Source organism: Tachysurus vachellii, chromosome 23 (assembly GCF_030014155.1).
Source record: "Tachysurus vachellii isolate PV-2020 chromosome 23, HZAU_Pvac_v1, whole genome shotgun sequence".
NCBI classification, from domain to species: domain Eukaryota; kingdom Metazoa; phylum Chordata; class Actinopteri; order Siluriformes; family Bagridae; genus Tachysurus; species Tachysurus vachellii.
In genome coordinates, this window is record NC_083482.1 from 3,037,434 (window position 1) to 3,057,666 (window position 20,233).

Sequence of the window (20,233 nt, forward strand, 5' to 3'; positions counted from 1 at the left end):
CATTGTGTGAATGAGATACAAAAGTATGCAGGTGCCAAAATACGGTTTCATTTAGCCATGTAAAAAAAAAAAAAAAAAAAAAAAAAAAAAAAAAAAAAAAAAAATCGCACCAATAAATCAACGATAACTCCCTCACTTATAAAACTGAAAACAAGCAAATTAATTTGTAAATCATTTGCAGGATCATACAATGTTCGAAAATTTTTTGCACCCAACAAAAATGTACGCAATTAGGGCAAAAGTAATGCCACCATATATATATATATATATATATATATATAAGGAGGGGTTAGTGTGTGTCTACGGCAGTCAGTGCACCGCCATATTTAAGATGCATACTTTCACCCTTTTTATTCGGCTTTTTAATGTTCATTTTGTTCGGTTTGGCCTACAAAAATATTTACAAACAAGTTTACACAAAAAAAATGACAAATGAGGCCCAGTGATTTTCCTAACATCTTTTGAAAACTTGACCAATTTTAATTGGAATATTTTAATTGAAATCTCTTCATATCAATGTGAAACAGCTGGACCGCTCCGGATTTACTCAGCTTAATATGCTCAGCTGCTTAATTAATGTATATTCTGTGATCGGTATACGTGACAAAATTTGATTTTTAACGTTTAAAAAAAATGGAACTGGTGCTCCTGTTTTTTTGTAGTGAACTGAAAAACAGTATGGTAATATTATTGCAAAGTGTGATAGGAATATTTAAATTTTCATCAGCATATACCATTTAGAAAACGTTTGGCTGCATTTCAGGTACTGTTGCATTGTGCGATACTTATATTCCCTTACTATTATCTCAACACTAGCACAGGCCCTATGAACAGAGCTGTAACCCACAAACTCTATCCATCAGCATCCCTATGATTATTATTAGACAGAAGACAGTAACCTCAACACCTAAAATTTGTTTCATGTGCATTCTGCAAATCTTGGTTCAACAGCTGTGCTGACTTGCTCCTAGCAACAAAAAAATAAGAGTTTGAAATTTTACACTCCATACAACCTTTTGTAAAAGAAAGAGCAACGATCTAACCTAATAAAATTCCCCTGATCTATGATTCAACACTTTTGCTTATTTTCTGGCCACTGGCACTTTTTTATCCTTAAGCTCACATGTCAATATTCTGAAATTAAGAAACAGCAAAAAAATAACTGAAATATATTAACAAAACTGTATTAGGAAAATAAATCGAAAAACCACAGAATTGTCCGTTGTCATTTAAAGTCTTTAAAAACGGCATGCTAGCATTGTTCCATCATCTCTTATTTGTTCACGGCATCTGATCATGTGCGCGTATTTATCTTTACCAAAGGCACTTTAACAAACAAAAAAAAGCACGCCACTGAAAGAATAAGAACCTCTGAAACGTAAAAACCCGCCGCTAAACTTTTTCTTGTCTTTCATTTTGTGCCAGACTGTGATCCACACAGAATCGCCCCCTATAAAAACCTTCCTCACTATAACCTTTATGTTATAGAGTTCTTTAAGCAGAAGCTCATACAGCTTGGTCTCTTACATCTAATGTTGATTATTAAGGCACCTCAGGAGGTGAACCTCAGTGAAATATATACCCTCATGCCCCAAAAAACAAAGAAATGAGGCAGATAGACAGTGAAGATCAGCAGCGTCAGGGGCAGATTAAAGCCTCTCTCCCACTCGGAGCCTTGAGCATTCATTTGCCTCTTCTTCTTCCTCCACCTCTTCCTCAACTTGTAAAGGTGTATCTCGTCTGGCTAGCGGAGTGCTAATATGTGCTATTGATGGTGGCTGTGTGCCACCAAATGTTGGTGCAGGAGGAGAACTCTCCGAAGACTTGCCTGTGAGCAAATGGTCTCTGAAAGTGTCTTTGTGCCATTCTTCAGACAATTTAGACGGGCCTACACTAGGTCCCTGTGACACCCCGCAGCTGTTATGACAGGCACCAAGGAAAGAAGAGGAACAACTGTGATTGGCCACAGATGATGATGTGGGTGTTGAATTGGGTGCAATGATGAGTGCCTTGTTGGGCAATTTGTTGGTATTCTCTTCCTTGCTCATGGGCTCTGAGGATTGTTTGGGCCCGCTCTCGTTAAGTTTGGGGTACAGATAGGTCCTCATCTGCCCCTTCCCTTTGACATTAACTGTGCCACGGTAATCAAAGGTGTACTCCATTGCACTAAGCACGGCATGGCTCTCTTCACTCACCTGAATTCGGCACTCAACACCAGTACTGTCCATTCGGCTGGCAATGTTCACTGTGTCGCCCCAAATGTCGTATAGCAGCTTGGTGGTGCCAATGACGCCGGCAGTCAACGCTCCATGATTAAAGCCAATGCGCAGCTTGAACTGGAAGCCGAGCATGTTTTTGTTGAAGTCATCCACTACGCGCATCATCTCCAGCGCAAATTCAAAAAGGGCACGTAGGTGAGCGTGTGGATGCATCTGATTGCGACACTGCCGTCCATTAAGCCCGGACGCTGCCATGTAGGTCGCACCGATGGTCTTGATCTTCTCCACGCTGGAGAATGCCTGTTTACGCAGCAACTCATCAAAGTCACCGATGAGCTCGTTCAGCACACGGTAACACTCTTTACCACCCTCAAAGCTCTCCTCATAGAACTCACTGAAATTCACAATGCTTGCAAAGATCACACCAACGTTATCGTGGTCCTTGGAGTAGCTCTGTGTTACTTTCAGCTGTTCGGCCACGTGGATGGGGATGATGTTGCGCAGCAGCCAGTCGGCCTGGTCGCGCATGTTCTGGATCTTTATGCGGTGCTTGTCAGCCTCAACGTTGCCATGGTAGTGCAGGCGGTAACTGACTTCAAACTCACGATTGAGGAACCACACAAGGAGAAGCAGGAGGAAGAACGACAAGAGCGCCTCTGGAACCAAGAGTTCTAGAGCTGTAGGATTCAATTTACTTGTCCAACTCGTGTCAAAACTGTTGTTACTCAAGTTCCTGTATGGGTGGTTGGAAAACAAACAAGGGGACTCAGACTTAGTCTTTCATATGATTGCAGGATATCTAAACTGTACTACTTTAATAATGAAAACCATCAGCCCAAGTTCATATTTTGGTATGTGAAGCTAATTAGCATGCATAAAGTTGTAGGCTATCTTCCAAATGGAGCCAAAATTGGTGTGCACTACATCAGAGACACCAGTATCTTGTAGAAAGCGTATAACACTTACCCTGTAACTGGAAAGCCAATGCTGGTGCTGGAAGACAAGACGTTACCATCAGTAAATGCAGGACTAGCATATTGCTATTTCAAGCTCAACCTTGAGAATGCATGCACATAGGAAACTTTAACCCCCCTTGAAAACACTAATCTATTGCCATTGTTAAGCATGGGGTTGGTTTAAACCCGAGCTAAAGTATACCTCTGGCATAGACCAGAAAAAAACTAAAAGTTGTGTGGTTTCTTACATTGGCCTGTTGAGAGCACTGTAGAGTACAGCTAGCAGAGACACTCCAGTGGCAGTGGCCAGAACCGAGCGCATCCAGAAACTCAGCTGGCAGAAATTGCAGTATTGGATAATGGAAATGATGATGGCACTGCACAGGAACATCGTTACCTACCACAACAAGAGAAAGCCACAAGAAATATAAATAATCAATTAATGCATGAGACCTTCATGGAGCAAGCCTACAAGTCCTGTTCATTTCTATCCATCAGAAAGTGTCACATTCAATAGAAATTGCTACTTTACATTACTGTACTGTGATTATTTTCTTATGCATCATCAAAAAATATTTTTGAATTATTCTTTAACAGTCTGTGCCACAAACAGCTAAACTTTGAACTTAGAATTAGCTTTAAAATTCATGCACAGTGTCCTGGTTGACTTTTGAAATTTTATAGATTGTATAGATCATCAGTCGGGGGTTACACTAAAGTCAATAGTGTTAAATTTAAAAGAAAAAAGAAATAGGGTGTAAATGGAGCACTCCTGAGACTTTTTGGTGTCAAAAAGCTTAAATTTATCTCAGACTGTTAGAAAGTGCTGGGAAACTTTCAAAAATCCTATTAAAAGGTCTCAAAGAAAACTACCACAGTGATTAATAACTAGCAATTATACACTTTAACTATAAGGTGAATTAAACTATAATTAAAAAATTACTATTATTAATACCTCATTGCCTCTCATTTTCTCTTACCTGAATGGGCAGGTGGAGGCTACAGGCCAAGTGTGAGAAAACTGAGATGGCAGGAAGTGACACCAGTACAGCACCGACCACATGACGGGGCACCCAGCCTGACACAAGCTTCAGAAGTGACTGAGTACAGCTTAAAACATTGTCCAGGTAAAAGGTCATACTGTGGAGATGAAAGTGAGGCTTAATTAGTGGTGTGAAAAATTCACTAATTCACATTGGTGCACTGGTGTTTGATAATGATTTCCCTTGGCACAGTGCTCCTTTTTTAAAGTCTTAAACTTTCAGAGGAGAAGGTACAAGCTTCTGATATGGTCAGTCTGATTGAAGGAGACATGACCTCTGTACTAATAAGAACAACATAATGCATTGCATACACATTTTCAGACCCAATACAAAAGGCATTGGTTCCACGAAGTAGAGCTGTATACCACTATCATTAATGCATTTAGAGGTGCATACTGTACATAACCTAAAAAGGATGAATGTTGCTTTCCTTCAGACTCACATGTAAAATGCTCAATGTTTGTTTAGAAACTTGTTAGGTACACCTACTCGTATTTACAATTTAAATCACAGCACAACAACATTACCATGCTACTTGCACTGAAGCATTTGCAAGTAAGCAAACTAGATTTGGATAAAAATCTAAGAATTTATAGTTGCTTTTTCTGATAATACGATAAAAGTAGGTTTCGGCAAAGACGTCAATGAAAGAAATCCCTTCAGGCTAAGCTTGGATGTGTAGTATTAGGCAGAAAAATAACAAAAGCCTCAGATTGTCAGAAAGGTAAAAAAATACATACATAGAATGTCGTTTGCAATAACTGTTAGACAATGAAAATATTTAGAGTTGATGTATATTTTGTGAATTTTAACTCGCTGCTCTGTTGTTGACTCACCGAATGGACAAAATGAGAGAACCAAGCTCGAGCACAGCAGCGGTCACCGCCAGGCCAATCGTGGTGGCAAGAGGCATCTCCATGGTAACCATCGAGTACAGGAAGCAGGCGAGAGTGAGGGCGAAGAAGACAGCACATGACAGTAACACGTCCAGCAGAGAGCTAAACACTGGACTGGCAAACGTCTGTACAGGGGTGTGGCTTATCACCTGAGAAAGAGAGAGACTGACTCTACATACTGCCAGTTGACTTGCACATCACATAAAGCACAGTGTGTGTGAATGGGTCTACAGAAATTGTTATGGGAAATTAATACTTCACAATCCACGAGGACACAGCCACATAAGGGCATACAGTCACAAAAGGGAATTTATGAATGTGTTTATAACATGTATAGTAAAGTGTGTGGTTTGGTACACATCTGCACTGGAATAACGGTAAGGAAGCATTTCTGTTGATCCTTAAGTGACCTATATAGGAAATAGGCTGTGGTTTTAGACACACCTACAGTGCCGGTGTGCTGCAGAAGGTGGGATTCAGTCCGTCACAGACCATTTTTGATCTTAGTGAATTAATGTGCATCTACTAAAGTGCAGCACTTGAGCAATTATACACTACAAACTGTTGTGCATTTCAATATGGTGTACTGTTACATAATAATGAACCATTGCAAACAACAAGGCATACACCAAAGAAAAGCAAATGTAAGTGTGTGTGTGTGTGTGTACCTCCTGCTGGTAGTTTTTACGATAGGCAGACTCCAAGGATTTCTCTAGGAAGTTCAGACTCAGTTTGTTGATTGGCGGCTTAAAGAAATAATCCTTCATCAAGCTGAGAGAGGAAGAAAGAGCAGAGAAGAAGGAAAAAAACAAGTTACACACACAAAAAAAAAAACCACATACAGCGAATCGCAGCATCAAAACAACCAGAGACCATTAAATTTCAAGGAGAGACTTCTGGTGATATGACAGAAGGTGAATCCAGCGACAGGACAAAGCTGAGGAAAGTTGAACTTTCTGCAAATATGAAATGACTTGGTACAGTGATTTCCAGTGGGTGTGGAGACTGGAGTGTGTGGAGACTGTAATAATCCCTCTCTCATATTATTATGCATATATATATATATATATATATATATATATATATATATATATATATATATATATATATATATATATATATATATATACACTGCTGAATTTTACTTTGATATTGTATATTAGATGCTCTCCCTCCAGAATGTTTCCTTTTAACAACAAGAAAAATGACATGTTGCAAAATGTGGAAGGCTAATTGTGACACCCACTGATAAAAGATTTTTGCTATGGCAACCAATAGTAGGAATGCCTCCTGCCGACTTAACAGTAAAGTGAATGTCAGTGCTAAAATCACTCCATGTCTGAATGGAGTTTGACTTCCCATATGTCCCTCTTCTCACCTGTCCTCCTTAATGACTTCCACAAAGTGCACGTCGCTCTTCTCTCTGAACCCTTTGCTGCGGAGCGGAATTAAAGCTGAGTGGTCCATGGCTCCACCCCCTCCGGTCCCAGCTCCTCCTGTTGACCCCGTCCCAAGACTCCTCTCTTTCTGGAGCATCTCACAAAGGGATGCCTGGCTCGCTCGGACAGCCTCCTCGCACAGCGGGCTGAGAAGTCCGTTCACTGCTTTTGGGAACTGAGCAGGACAGAGGATCCTATTTAGTTGCCTAAATTCACCTAAATTACATTTACTAACTAACTGTATTGGTTAAATGTCTCGTGTCATTTTGTGTATGCGGTCATAGTACTATAATCATGCGGGTCACGATCACTGTTGTAATATTAATTTCAGCTGCTATACGCTATTCAGGTTCCATATACCAGCATTGTTACTATAGCAACCAATGTAAATGTGTGTGTGTAAATGGCAGAACAGTACGAACAATCGCATTACATAAAGCATTTGGAAAAAAAAAACAGTTATGCAGCTGTCTGTTGCATCTTTGAGTGATCACAATGTGTGTGTTTTATTATATATATATATATATATATATATATATATATATATATATATATATATATATATATACACACATATATATATATATACACACACACACACACACACACACACACACACACACACACACACACACACACACACACACACACACATACATACATACATATATATATATATATATATATATAAAAAAATTAAAACCTTAGACTGGACTAAAATGAGCTGAAATCATGGTTCTTAGCTAATATTCACTGGACACCAGGTGTTTGGACAACAGCACAGCAGCCAGCAAATCTGTCAGTAAGGTCACAAGTTAATTTCCTGCTTATATCAAATTACTTGATCTGATTGTTAGTGAGCTGCAGCACCCTGTAGACACTTTCATTCAAAGATTCTGTAAATATCGAGAGCATCAAAAGAAGAAAAACAGAACCGGAAATTCAGCATTGTGTGTTTTCATCAGCCACTGTCGTGTGGATTATCCCGAGTGACATCATCAAAAGAACAACAGAAAAAGACACGCATCAAACGATAAGTCAATATTTACACATGCTCTCATATTCACAGTTGGCTTATGCAGGTGCTCGAGTTGATTTTACTAGACAATCAATTCAGATTACGTTTGGGCTGAGTAGAACAATCAATTAATTCAGTCACTAGGAAATGCGGTCTATTGAGGCAACAAAAAAAAGAAATACGTGTGGACTGGGGGCTTGAGGGGACATGAGGGCTTCATCACTAAATGGTTAGATGATGTTGTTTATTGCTTTATGTTGAGGTGTTCACCTTGCTGCTGTTGGCTTTGTATTCATCCTGGCAGCCATTTTGAGTTGTCTCATCAGTCAGTAAATTCCCAGCACTCTCCACTACTACGGTACATGACACGAAGGGAGTCTAAAGAGAGAGATCATAAGAGAAACCGAGAATTAGAGGCCTGTAAATGGCTATTTATACATGTGACATGGAGATGTGTGTGGGTGTGGATCGGAGTAGACACGGGTGTGTGCGATTTTGCATGTATCTGATTAAGACCTACCTTGCTGTGGTCAGCCATAGCAGTGTGTGAGAGTTCAGAAGTGTGTGTGTGGGGGGAGGGTCTTGGAGTTTCAGTGTAGTCTCGTCCCAGACTGTTCTGAGAACAGCCGCATTGTGAACCCATCTTCTTCCCAGAGATTAGATATGTCTTTAAGCCTGCATGCAAACATGCACAGACAACAACTTTTAACATCGCTTAATATATTGTTATATTTTGTACATTTTTTATTTGTTGTTTAGTCAATGAGCAAACCGTGGTCATATGACTCATGAATTTCATCTATTCTGAGATACAAAGCTATTTACTCATCCTAATGTTACAACCTTTGTCATCACAAAGACATCCAAATGAGCCTGGCAAACATTTTACATACACATACCACACCCCTATCCATGGTGAGATTGTCTTCACACACCCCCATAACAAGGTGAACACACCCAAAGAGGGATATATTTGTGTCCTACACACCCGCTGGATGGCTGTGTGTGTGATTTCCTCAATCACGTTGAGTGTCAATCTGCTCGTTACACCATACTTATCCATAGCTGAGCATCACACACAAAGAGCTTCTTTCCCCTGAATTCCCCAGGAACCCTAAAAAGTAGGAAATCAGGCCTACATTGGCTGTCAAAGAATTTGACTACTGCTTAAACATATACATCTAGCCCCTCTTGACTGAGCATGCACCATTTCCTGTCACATGACCCCTTGACCTGTAGTAGCTTTGTCTTGTGGTTGGCATGTTGCAGCTTTTCACTTCTCTGGAAAGGATTAATGCTTTGTGCGCATGATGCCTCGATTACCACATATGTGTGTATAAACGGCAAAGGGCTACTGTCTATCTTTTAGTTCTGCTCTTCTCCCAACTAATCATCGTGTTTCCATTCAGTCTGCCAACACACTAAAAGGGGGGAGGGGGGTTTGGGGGCTACTGGGACAGAGACTTCAGTGAAAGAGAGAGAGAAAATGTATCTCACATGAGGCTGACAGTGTGTTTAAGTGAGTGAGTGTGTGTGTGTGTGCACTCTCATGTGTAATTGTCTGTGTGTGTGTGTGTGTGTGTGTATGTGTGGGTACCAGAGAAAGACAGAGAGTGAGAAAGGCACAACTGGAAAAAGATGAAGGCTGTAAGAAACAGAGAGAGAGTCAAAGAGGCACAATCCAAAAAAGAGAAAGGATGAGGTGTGGTGAAAAAGAAAGAAAAGAACCAGATAAGGTGCTAATCTGATAAGATGCTAATCAAACACTCAGCACTCATGCATGATTTCTTTGTCCTTTTGAACTTCCTCTCTGGTTTCATTTAATCATCTTTCTCTCTCTCTCTCTCTTCTCCGGCTTCCTTTCCGCCTATGCTGCTAGCCCTCCCTGGATTTTCCTGACGCCTCCATATTAGGGCACGGTGATGAGCCGGAGGAGCCGATGATGAGCCAGAGAAAGTTCTCCCCTCCTTCTGAACTGTTTGTCCTCCCATTCTGTCCTTCTGCTGCTCTCTGTCCATCATTCCTTCTCTGATATTTTGCTTGTACAGTCTGATAGTGCTGTGTTCAGGATTACAATGAACCATGAACGAACAGTCAGGAGAGAAGCAAGACAAACACTGTGTAATAAACACTCTTAGAAAAGTAACCCGCTGCATATAAAGTTTACACAAATTAAAGAAAATTACAAACACAAAGCTCTTTGCTATGCATCACAAGGATGTACTGTTCGCCAAGTGGTTTTACATTACATGTGGGTAGCAACAGGAAAATATAGCTGCAACCCGCATAATAAACCACAGACAAAATAAGACTTAGCATGCTGCTCTAGAAAAGTAATCAACAACGTGGGTTTGTGATGAAGCGGAAAAAAGGCCATTAATATAAACCTCGGATCAGTTTTGAAAATTCAACAGCCCTGAAATATTACCATCAAAACCAATTTCCTGTGTATGTGTCGGTACAAATATGAATGCTGAGTATAAAGGATTTCTTGGTGCGCCCACTTACACGTATACACAAACACAGAAAGATATAAAGAGAGAAAGAGAGATAGATCAGAAAATTCCACCTCATATTGTTGCTTTATGTATTTTATTAACATGCATGACAATACTCCTGGTAAGCCATAAGACTGAAGGTCACTGTGCAAGTGTGTGTGTTGAAATAAACGTGGCCAAAGTCTGTACAGTGTCCAAGGACGTTTAAGTGAGATTCACACAAGGAAGAGGCCAAATACCTGAGCATTCACTCACAGATAACATTAACAACTTTATTAATCATTGTGAACACACACAGGCCACAAGCACGCACAAAATAGACAAGGTGCGAACTGTTCATGCATTTATGCCTTTCAGTTCCACAATATTTAATCTGACGCTTTTTAATAAATTTAGCACTTTTTAAAGAATGTTTCAGCTGTAATAAATTAAGATAGTTATAATACTGTTATTTGTTTCTTAAATGCTTTGTGTCTAACAAACACAGACTACCAATACACACCATTAAACTTGTTTTGTTACATCAACAATTGCCTGTGTAATGGTGTTTATGCACAGTTGGTGATTCCTGTGCGATCCTACTCCCATTGTGTCGATCCTACTAATGCGGAAAAATGTCAGAAATATAACTCATAAAAGGTACATATAAATGCTTTGTAAAAATGAATTGCATTAGTATTAAAAAATCTGCTATGTTCACTTTTACTTTACAGTCATTTCCCTCTGTGTGTGTTCTGAAGTCTTTCACAAGTAGGAAGTGTGACTTCTAGTGATAACTTCTAGCCCTTGATATCACAGCCGCAAAACCTGCAGAACTTCAGTGGAGAATGTAACAAAACACTAACACAGTGGTTAACGTTGCTGTCACTTCTTCATACCTCAAGATACTGCAAGTAAAAGTAAGTCATCCTTAAAATTTGGCGGATTTATCTCGAAGCACACCGGCTGTTCAATTTGCTTGCAACAGAGCTAGAGGTAATCAAGTCTAAACAGGTAAAAAAGAAAGGTTAATCGAGGTGAACTTGAACGCATCGGAGATGACGGATAGAAAACAAAAGATGGAACCGTGCTCTCATTCCTGAGAAAGGAGGAAACTAAACGGAGGGAATATAACTTAATAACGATCACGTCTTCTATACTGTATGTCTTCATTAACGCAAAAACACCCTGACGGCCAATCGTGCATCGTTTGCACAGAAAAAAAGCACATCATAAATTACCTTTTTTTTTTAAATGACATACATCTTATGTAAATAAAGATGTTCTATACAGAAACTTAAAGGTTAGCTGTAACTAAAGAAACAATAGAAGGTTGGAATTGGTGAATTAAATTAAACCCTGCTGACCGTTCCATAAGTCAGCGGTGGACTCTTGAACCCAGTGTTATAGTATACATGGTTGTATGTGTGGATTACAATGCACTATAGGGCGGCAACTATGGAGAACCATCAGGGCACACGTGTGTACGAGTGTATCGGAGGTCATGTTCCACACCAGCGGACTTCGGTATTTACACAACACATCGCACACCTTTATGGTGCTTAATTTAGCCCTGCCCTGGCTCTGTTAGTTATTAGTTATGACAAGACAGACTAAAATAGCAGCATGGTGTGTGCAAACATGCACACATACTCTTTTATCAGACAAACCAGTCCAATGCAGTGTCGTGCTCTCTAATCATGAGCCAGATTAAAGTTAATAACTTGTATGTTGTTACATCATGGTCTAAATAAAAATCTTAAATAAAAGAAAATATAAATCCCCAGTCCCCAACATCTATCTCCTGTTTACACTCCCACCTGCCCTCCACACACACCTGCCATCAGGTGGATTCCCAAGCATGTGAAGGAGTTCTTGCACTTCATATCAGTCATGATTACTAGAATAGCTCATAGAACAGAAACAAATTGTCTAAGAATTTCCATATATTTAAACACTGTGCATTCATTAAAAAATACTTCCAACACAACTTTCTGCATGTGTTTACTGAGGACTATGTACCATACTATAAATGTGGAGAAAAAAATGAATCATTTTAGTGGAATTTGCAACAATCAATGTTTTTTCCGCCATCGCGACCTCCATTGATTTGAAAAATTTTCAAACCCTGATGAACTTTGAAACACAAACTCATGGCACTTTGGAACTGCACTGACCTCTGGAGAGCTCTTTCACGCTACACTGCACACCATTCACGATGAAGGCTAATTTTAGAAGCACACAAGCATGAGGTTTTATACTGTACTATCTGATCTGAATATAATTAATTACAGAAACATGTACTGTGCAGTCAGTCAGTGAGGAGAATGTATCAGAGAATAATAACCATTTTTGCAGGAGCTTCTGTGATTAAGAAGAAGCCAGACTTTTCACTATCATAATCCTTGTCTTTCACTTTCTGAGGCATCAATTCCATCATCAATAGGATGGGTCATATGTATTTTGCAAGGACACAAATTGCAAATTAGTGAGCTGACTGCGAATTGAGAAGCTGCTGTCTGTCATTTGTGCGTGTGTGTGTGTGTGTGTGTGCGCGCGCGCATGTGTGAGTGTGTGTCTAGGGAAGGGTGGCTCCTTATCTGCAGAAACACCCTGGAGTGATTATGTGCACTGTAACTGAGATGGAGAGAAAGTGCGTGCATTTCCTTGTGCAGAAAGCACACCCACACTTTAGAAAAATATCAAAATGTCCACCACTTTACTGACACTGCAAAAAGGAGTTTCTCTGCTTTTTGTCATATCCCTGTACCCATTCAGGGTGAGTCAAATAATCAGATAAATAACAGCAGTTTTGTTTACATGCGTGTGTGAAAGAAAAACATTTAAATATACAGGACATGGGTTCCATTTTAGCGGGGAAAACATGTGACCTAACGAATGAAAAACACATTTAATGTTTGAGAGAGGCCACGCCCCATTCACTGACATCTACAGAAACCACACCCCCTTTGGAGGAAATGGCGGATACAGAGGCCAAACCTCCTTCACTCCTCCTTACTGTTCATTTATATGATCAATTTCTGCAATGGTTTAGTTGATTATTTCTACCCTTTACACAAAAGCAGCATGCATATTTATTCATAATCATCGTTTTGAACGCTTATACTGCAGTTCCCACTGCTGCTGGCTTCATCATGGCTTTGTCATCGAAACACAGATGAATGACTGTTCACTGCCCTGTGTGTATGCTTGTCTGTATGTGTATAAGCAGTAAGTCTCAGTGCGTACTCATCTGTGATGGCGAGACGCACTTGGGAGCAGACAGAATATTAACGCAGCAGCAGAGGCGAGTTACAGCAAAACAGGCAGGAAGGAAACAAGCGTTGATGAGATTAGTTCCTAACTGCAAATCCGAGTAATCTGCTCTGTGTGATGCAGAGAAAACAATATTCCAACGCACTTGAATGTTTGTCATGCTTATATCAAAATGTTTAGCAAACCAAACAAGAAAATGTAAAAGTAGCTATAGCTGTGTGAATATTGTAAAGACGACTGGCCAAGGAAATCTGAATACTTCACTTTTATGTTTTAAGAAAGTTACACATTGCTGTTCCTACAGGTGTCCTACTGATCAACTATACCACACACACACACACACACACACACAGCTGTCGTTCCTTCCACACACATTCTTTTTAAGTAGTGTCCGAGGAAAGCGCCAGAAATAGCCTCGCAGCAGAGAGGCAGACGGTGACATAATCCACCTCACAACTGGGTTACAAGCAGCCACACTGTGTGTGTGTATAATGTCCACCGTTCACACCCTCCAGAGTGAGCCAGTTGTGTGAATAGAGCGGGCTGGCAGCATGCTGAAGGCCATTTGTAGGAAAGTGGAGTGCCCCCACACACACACACAATACAGTCTGGGTCAGAATCTGACTGAGGTTGTCAACCTCTCAACCTGTAAATGTTCTGACAAAACCAGCATTAAGAAGCATCCAAATTCTACTGTCTATCCCATATAGTGGTGTCTTTTTTGAATGACAAAAAACAGCATGTATATAATTTTCCTGAAGCTCAGGGTCAGGGGGAGGGCAAAGGCAGGGTTTTATTTAGCTATTTATTGAAACATCCTACATTAGGGTTTAGTAGTTGTAGAACATCAGAAAAACAGGTTCATTCCTATAAACAGCTTTTTACACCTTTAACATGGTCAGTTCGGCACCTTTAAAAGCACGATATGCAGGTACAGTATTGGGAAACTGATAATAAACCAGTTCTGTGCCAAATGAACTATTGTGTTTTATGATTATATAATGTACCTGTACCTGTAATGCACGATTAAAGGACAACTTTAAATACAATACAGCGTTTACTATTTAATTAACATATTTGGATGTCAAATCCATTTATTACCCAATATACAATTTTATGGAGTAAACACTAGTAGCGCCTTCGCTTCAGTGCTGATTTACGGAGATCTGTAATGACAAGCACTAATTTGCATCTGTAATAAGAAACTACGAGCACTGCAGGTATATTTGATGTAAAATGCAAATTAAGTGAATTCAACAATATGCAAAGGAGTATTCATCTGCAAGATAAACTTTTCCAGGATGTCTTCTAAAAGAAAACAGGAAGGAATTCTGATGTCCAGGTGATTACGTTTTGCACATGCTTTGCACACACAAATCTTTAGTAAATCCGGGCCTTTGTGTTTACATCACTTTAAACATAGAGGGTGAAAACTGTGCCACTTTCTTAAAACAATGGAACGTCAGTAATATTGCAGTGCATCAAGTCACTCTATTGCAAATAAATACTATTTGGAGTTTAATATATAACTAAACAATTTATCAGAAAAATAAAGTACTGGTGCGAACAGTGTCCAAAATTTCCCCTTAAATGGCGTCCCAAAGTTCTGTTCGTCCCTAAGAGGGAACAGCTTCAAGCCATCGCGCTGGGAGATGGAGTGGTGAGTCATCACTGAGGGGAAACAGCCGGGCGAAGTACTGATCGCCTCATGCCACACACAAACACACACACTGCCTGATTCTCAACATGTGCCGAATCGCTCCAGTCGCCCTGGTGTAATCTGAGCATGCACTGAACCAAAGGACACGAGTTAAGGTTTGAAAATTGTGCTGTGAAAACTGCTGGTTGATCACCGCCATAAATTCTTATTGCATAATCCACTGTGCTGACCCGAGTGACATGAGGAAGAGAGATCTGTAAAGTTAGTTCATAGTAAGCGAGCAAGCAAGAAAAAAGGTATAGTTCTATTTTATCAGCACACACATTCTCATGCTATTTAAGTTAGTTTCATTGACTTTAAATCAAACCAAAATGTCCTCTGCTCTTTATATAGCAGCTGATGACACTAAGAAAGCCAAACGGGAGTACAGACTGACACACTGCACGATGCGATCACAACTAACAATAGAGCTGTTTACACACATCATTAACCCTATTCATCGTAGTCCTAGCTTAGCCAAAGTCAAATTTAGCTCAACGTGGCCTTAAAACCAACCGTGGATGGGGCGAGCTTCAGCAATGTAAACTCCCAGGTGAAAGTGAGTCTAGGTTCCCTTTTTATCAGCTGCTATCACATACAAATATGCTCAGCCTAATCGTAACAAACTATGCAAACATAGAGGGCACGGATGCAAGGCGAGCTGCCAAAGCTGTCCAGGTTTGTTGATCAGACAGAAAAAAAGGGCAAGCCCTAACAAACATGAAAGATAGTGTCCAATCTTTTGTCACCCGATACCTACTTGTTAAGAAAACTCAGATGTTTAATCACTAAAAATGTTTGTGCCATTTATGTGTTTACAATAACTGATTAAATAGTTGATAAGCAAAGCAAGCTGAAATTTAATTAAACAAAAACACACCCCTTCGTTTCAACAAGCTTAAAAAAATCTAACACGCATCATTCACGGTAATTACAAGCACGCATTACCTTTCATTTGATCGGTGACGCTCTGTCCGGCACGTTCCGTCACTCTGCCATCCTCTCTCTCGTAGCGGTCGTCGAGAAACCTTGCCGTAACCTCGGACAGGTGAACCTTTCCAGCCACACCAAGCTGCTCCATGAGGTTAGCCAGGTTAACATCATTGGACCAGACATCAAATTTAAAGCGCTTCATTCCCAGGATGCCACAGAGAACGGTGCCCGTGTGCACCCCTACACGCATGTCCACCGTCTCTGTCGTCTCCTGGCAAAATTGTTCAATGGCCTGGATCATACCGAGTCCCATCTCCACACAGCAGTAGGCATGGTCCTCGCGTGGCTCAGGGCATCCTGCCACACAGTAATAGCAGTCTCCCAGCGTGCTGATCTTCTCGCAGCAAGTCAGCTCACAAAGCCGGTCAAAACGACCAAACAGATCGTTCAGCAAACCCACCAGGGCAGGCGCAGATTTGTTTGCACTCATCTTCGTGAAGCCCACAATGTCAGCGAAAAGGATACTAACAGGCTCCATACGCTTCATGTTGAAGGGCCGGAAGATGATCTGGCCACGCGGGATTGAAGTCTTCTTGCGCTTGTTACTCTTGGGGCTGGAGGACGAGGCACCGGCACCAGACACCGAGGCCGAGCAAGTCCCGGCACTGTATCGTTTGCCGGAGCTCTCGCTTTCCTCATCACCCTGCTTCAGCAGCTCATCGGCCACCCGGCTTGGCATGACAGAGTGGATCATGCGCTCCTTCAGTGCCTTCTCCACCTCCAGCTCCTTCCCATGCATGATAGCCTGTCCCACTTTCAGGAAGGTGCTCCGTGAACGCACCTCTGACATGATGAATAGATGTATGCCAATTGCATGAGCACACAGGTGAAGAAGTACTTTTCCAGGTGCTAACCACAGCAATGACGCCTCTCTGCTCGACCTCTGAGCTTCACCGTCAGACCACTTTCCCATGTCTTGACTATCCACCTGGGCCAGGTGTAGCCACCCAAGCATCTCAAAGAGTACAGAGTACAGGAGCCCTAGTAGCACTGAGGCATAAAGGCGCAGATGGAGCATGCTGTAGAGCAACAGCAGCACTTCCATGCACAGAGAAAATGTCCCTACAGGAGAGATACATGGAGCTACCCGAGAATGCTCAGGTAGCGTCCGATTGTCTCCTCTCTGCCACTCAAAGTGAGCGAAACCAGAAGCCTGCATTTGCGGTGCCAGAGTGATACAAATGGTGATGACAATGAGAAGCAGGGAGGCCTGGTTATAGAGCCACGTGTAGGGCCGTGAGAAGGTGAACAGGAAGAGGAGGAGACACAGGATGAAGAAGGTTGCTGTTGGAAGCAAGAAGCTAGCAGCCTCGCATCTGGAACCGTTGACTCCAAAGTACAAGCCCCAGAGCAGTGCAACTATGGCCAAGTAAAAAAGCACATATCGGAAGCGTCGCTGCGTTTGTGGGAAGCACCGCTCCCTGCAAGCCTCCTCTAGTGTTGCGGAGTCAAACTTGGGGTCCCAGCACTGCGCCGCTGACCTCTCAAAGAGCTGCGGAACCGTCCGTTGGCCACGCAGGCTGCTCATCACCGTCCTGCGTATCCCAGACTCACCCGAGCTGCAGCTGGACGAGATGCTGTATTTGGAGGGCTTGGCACTTCCTGTCGGGCCCTGCTCGCTAATGCTTTCGCCCCAGCTCGAAGGCTCTTGTTCCACGGAAACCCGCTTCTGCAAGTGAGCGTTGCTAATGTGGACATTCACACCTCCTCCTCCGCTGTCACAACTAACCTCTGTATTTTTCACTGACCGCTGCTGCTGATGCTGCTGTTGTGGGGATGCCATGACAACAAGTGCTCGCTGACAATGCTGTCACATAATCCAAAAAAAAAAGAAAAAACGAAAGAGAAGGTGGGTGGGAAAGGGGCTCTAATGACGATGAAAAGGAAAACAGATCCAAAATTATCTGAGCAAATTCAGCCAGAGAGCACAGACGTCTTTCCGTGCTCGTGCTCGTTCTCTCTCTGTCTCGTGTGTGTGTGTGTGTGTGTGTGATGGACCGTCTCAGACTCTTGAGCAGTCCATTATCCAAGCGTGGATGACGTCAGCACTCGGATCCCATCAGGCTCGGTGGCGCTGAGACACTTCGCGTGCACTTTTCCTCCGCAAAGCTCGAGCGCCGTGAATCCACTCTGGCCTTCGCATCAAAACACATCGTCCGTGTGTTAAATCCATACGATCAAAATGTCCATACGTGTCCTTTCTTATTTAATCCGGTTGTCAGTGTATTCCGGTCAACGTATATCGGAATTTCACGTTCCACTTTCCGTGTGAAACGCCGTAAAATTCATGTCCTTTCTCATATTTAACGTTTATCCCAGTTTGGATATAAAATAGGTTGTAATTTGTTGCATTGCTGGAAGAAAAACGGATTTTGGACAGAATATCTAAGTAGAATCGTATAAATGTTTTTTTTCCCTTTAAGTTTATTAAAGAAACGTTAGCCGACCTGATCACGTATCACGTCTCCGTGGTGACGGGGGGGTTTTAAACAGAACAGCGCAGTAAAATGCCGAGCACAAGCTGAACATGGAGGCATTTCTGACTGCCTGTTTCTCTGGTATCCAAGGCTGAGACTGTTTTAGCCATAGCTGTTGGGGTTGAAGGCAGAGGGGCCTTGTTTCCCACCCAGGAGCCGCGTCCTTTCCTGAACTCACACTCCGTGTATCAGCCGTTAATATTCCCGCTTTCTAAAAAAAACCCAAAAACAAATAAATAAATAAAAAAATAATAATAATAATAATAATCCTCAAGACCCTCTCTTAAACTGGACTGGAAGACAAAGAAAATAAAAAATTCAACAAAACCGACGTGTTATTAAAAAAATAATAATAATAAGTCAGACGACGGTTTAAAGAGAAAAAAACGACAGTTGGTTTAGCATGTAGGCTAATCGCGGTCTCGCGCACATCTGGCACGCGACAAAAATACTGAGGTAAACTGAAGCGCGTTAGCCTACACGACACCGACCCAAACACACCGACAAACTTATTTTTACGCTCCTAACTAATGCAACAGCGTTGTCTTTCCGCCCTCTGCTCTTCTCGGTTAACGAGCCTCGCTCGAATTTAAGCCCGTTAGACTTTTTTTTGAGTGAAGAAAAAACATGACGAAGCCAGACGTCAAAGCCATGTTCAATAATAACGTGTCCGCGCTGTAGGATGGAAAGTTTTCCTCAGGCCCGTAGTTTCACTTCAACGCGGCACCAAAAAAAAGCATAAAATCAAACCAGTATCGTTCTTCATAACCGCGTTTCTTCCTTTGCAGAATGCCATCAAGATACGTGACATATTCGTGCATATAAGGCTCTGTTTGTAAACCCTCATATGCTCCTTCAGCTGCTGGGCAAGTCCGGGGTTTTTTTCGTTGGCATGCTCATGAATGCCAGACAACACAGAGCTGCTACTGCGTCTTCATCAGGGTTGCCAGATACTAAGCAACTCTCTAAACTCTCTATCAGCTCCTTTGTTCCATAATTTTAACTAAAAATCGTTTCAGCGATAACAGTATAGGCTTTCATAATGAGGGCTGGTGTAGTAATTCTCTCGCGTGTTCAAATTAGCTCGAATAACTCGGGGATCTGAAGCCAATCTGGCAACCTGGGACTCCTCTTCTGCTCGCTCAGGGGTTTCTTCCTCCCTGTTGAGGGAGTCTTACACGGCGTCGGCGTTTGTGGTGTCTTCTCGTCCATTAACTACGTCAGAAATGAACACGACATCGCCCTTAGGGTCCGGAGAGAAAAGAAAATTGTAATAACTGAAAATAAGTGTCTATAATAGACATGGTGTGGAAGTCGAGTGCACTACTTATTTTAGAGGAGGAGGGCGGAGTGTGTGTGTGTGTATATATATATATATATATATATATATATATATATATATATATATATATATATATTATTTATTTATTTATTTTTTTGTCAGGTTGCCAGATTCAACTGACAAACCAATCACCCCGGTCACACCCACAGCTGTAGTAGGGACCTAACTAATTATAGATTTTTTTTTTTTTTTTTTTTTTAAAGAAAGCAACAACAACAAAAAAAAAGATCACTTACTAGCTCAGACTAGACTACATTAAAGCAAGCAGGGACGTCATGCAAAAACCTTCCAGCAGGGGGCGCTCACGTCCTGTTACGTCACGTCACTTCACGTCACGTCAGACATCAAATGGCGGCAACCAGAGGAATGCTAATTTCCACAACCAGAAACGTGATTAC

At 41.6% G+C, this 20,233-nt stretch overlaps 1 protein-coding gene across 1 annotated transcript; it reads right to left on the reverse strand.

The window, feature by feature from the left end:
• Positions 1-98: 98 nt before the first annotated feature.
• Positions 99-19,519, reverse strand: adcy9 (adenylate cyclase 9). Its single transcript, XM_060859029.1, has 11 exons — positions 18,464-19,519; positions 15,972-18,370; positions 8,092-8,246; positions 7,842-7,949; positions 6,493-6,728; positions 5,783-5,885; positions 5,055-5,263; positions 4,156-4,315; positions 3,424-3,572; positions 3,186-3,212; positions 99-2,952 (listed from the first exon to the last, which is right to left on the reverse strand). Exons 2-11 carry the CDS (start codon positions 17,797-17,799, stop codon positions 1,650-1,652), a joined length of 4,278 nt encoding a protein of 1,425 aa, XP_060715012.1. The 5' UTR covers positions 17,800-18,370; positions 18,464-19,519; the 3' UTR covers positions 99-1,649.
• Between the last annotated feature and the right edge of the window lie 714 nt (positions 19,520-20,233).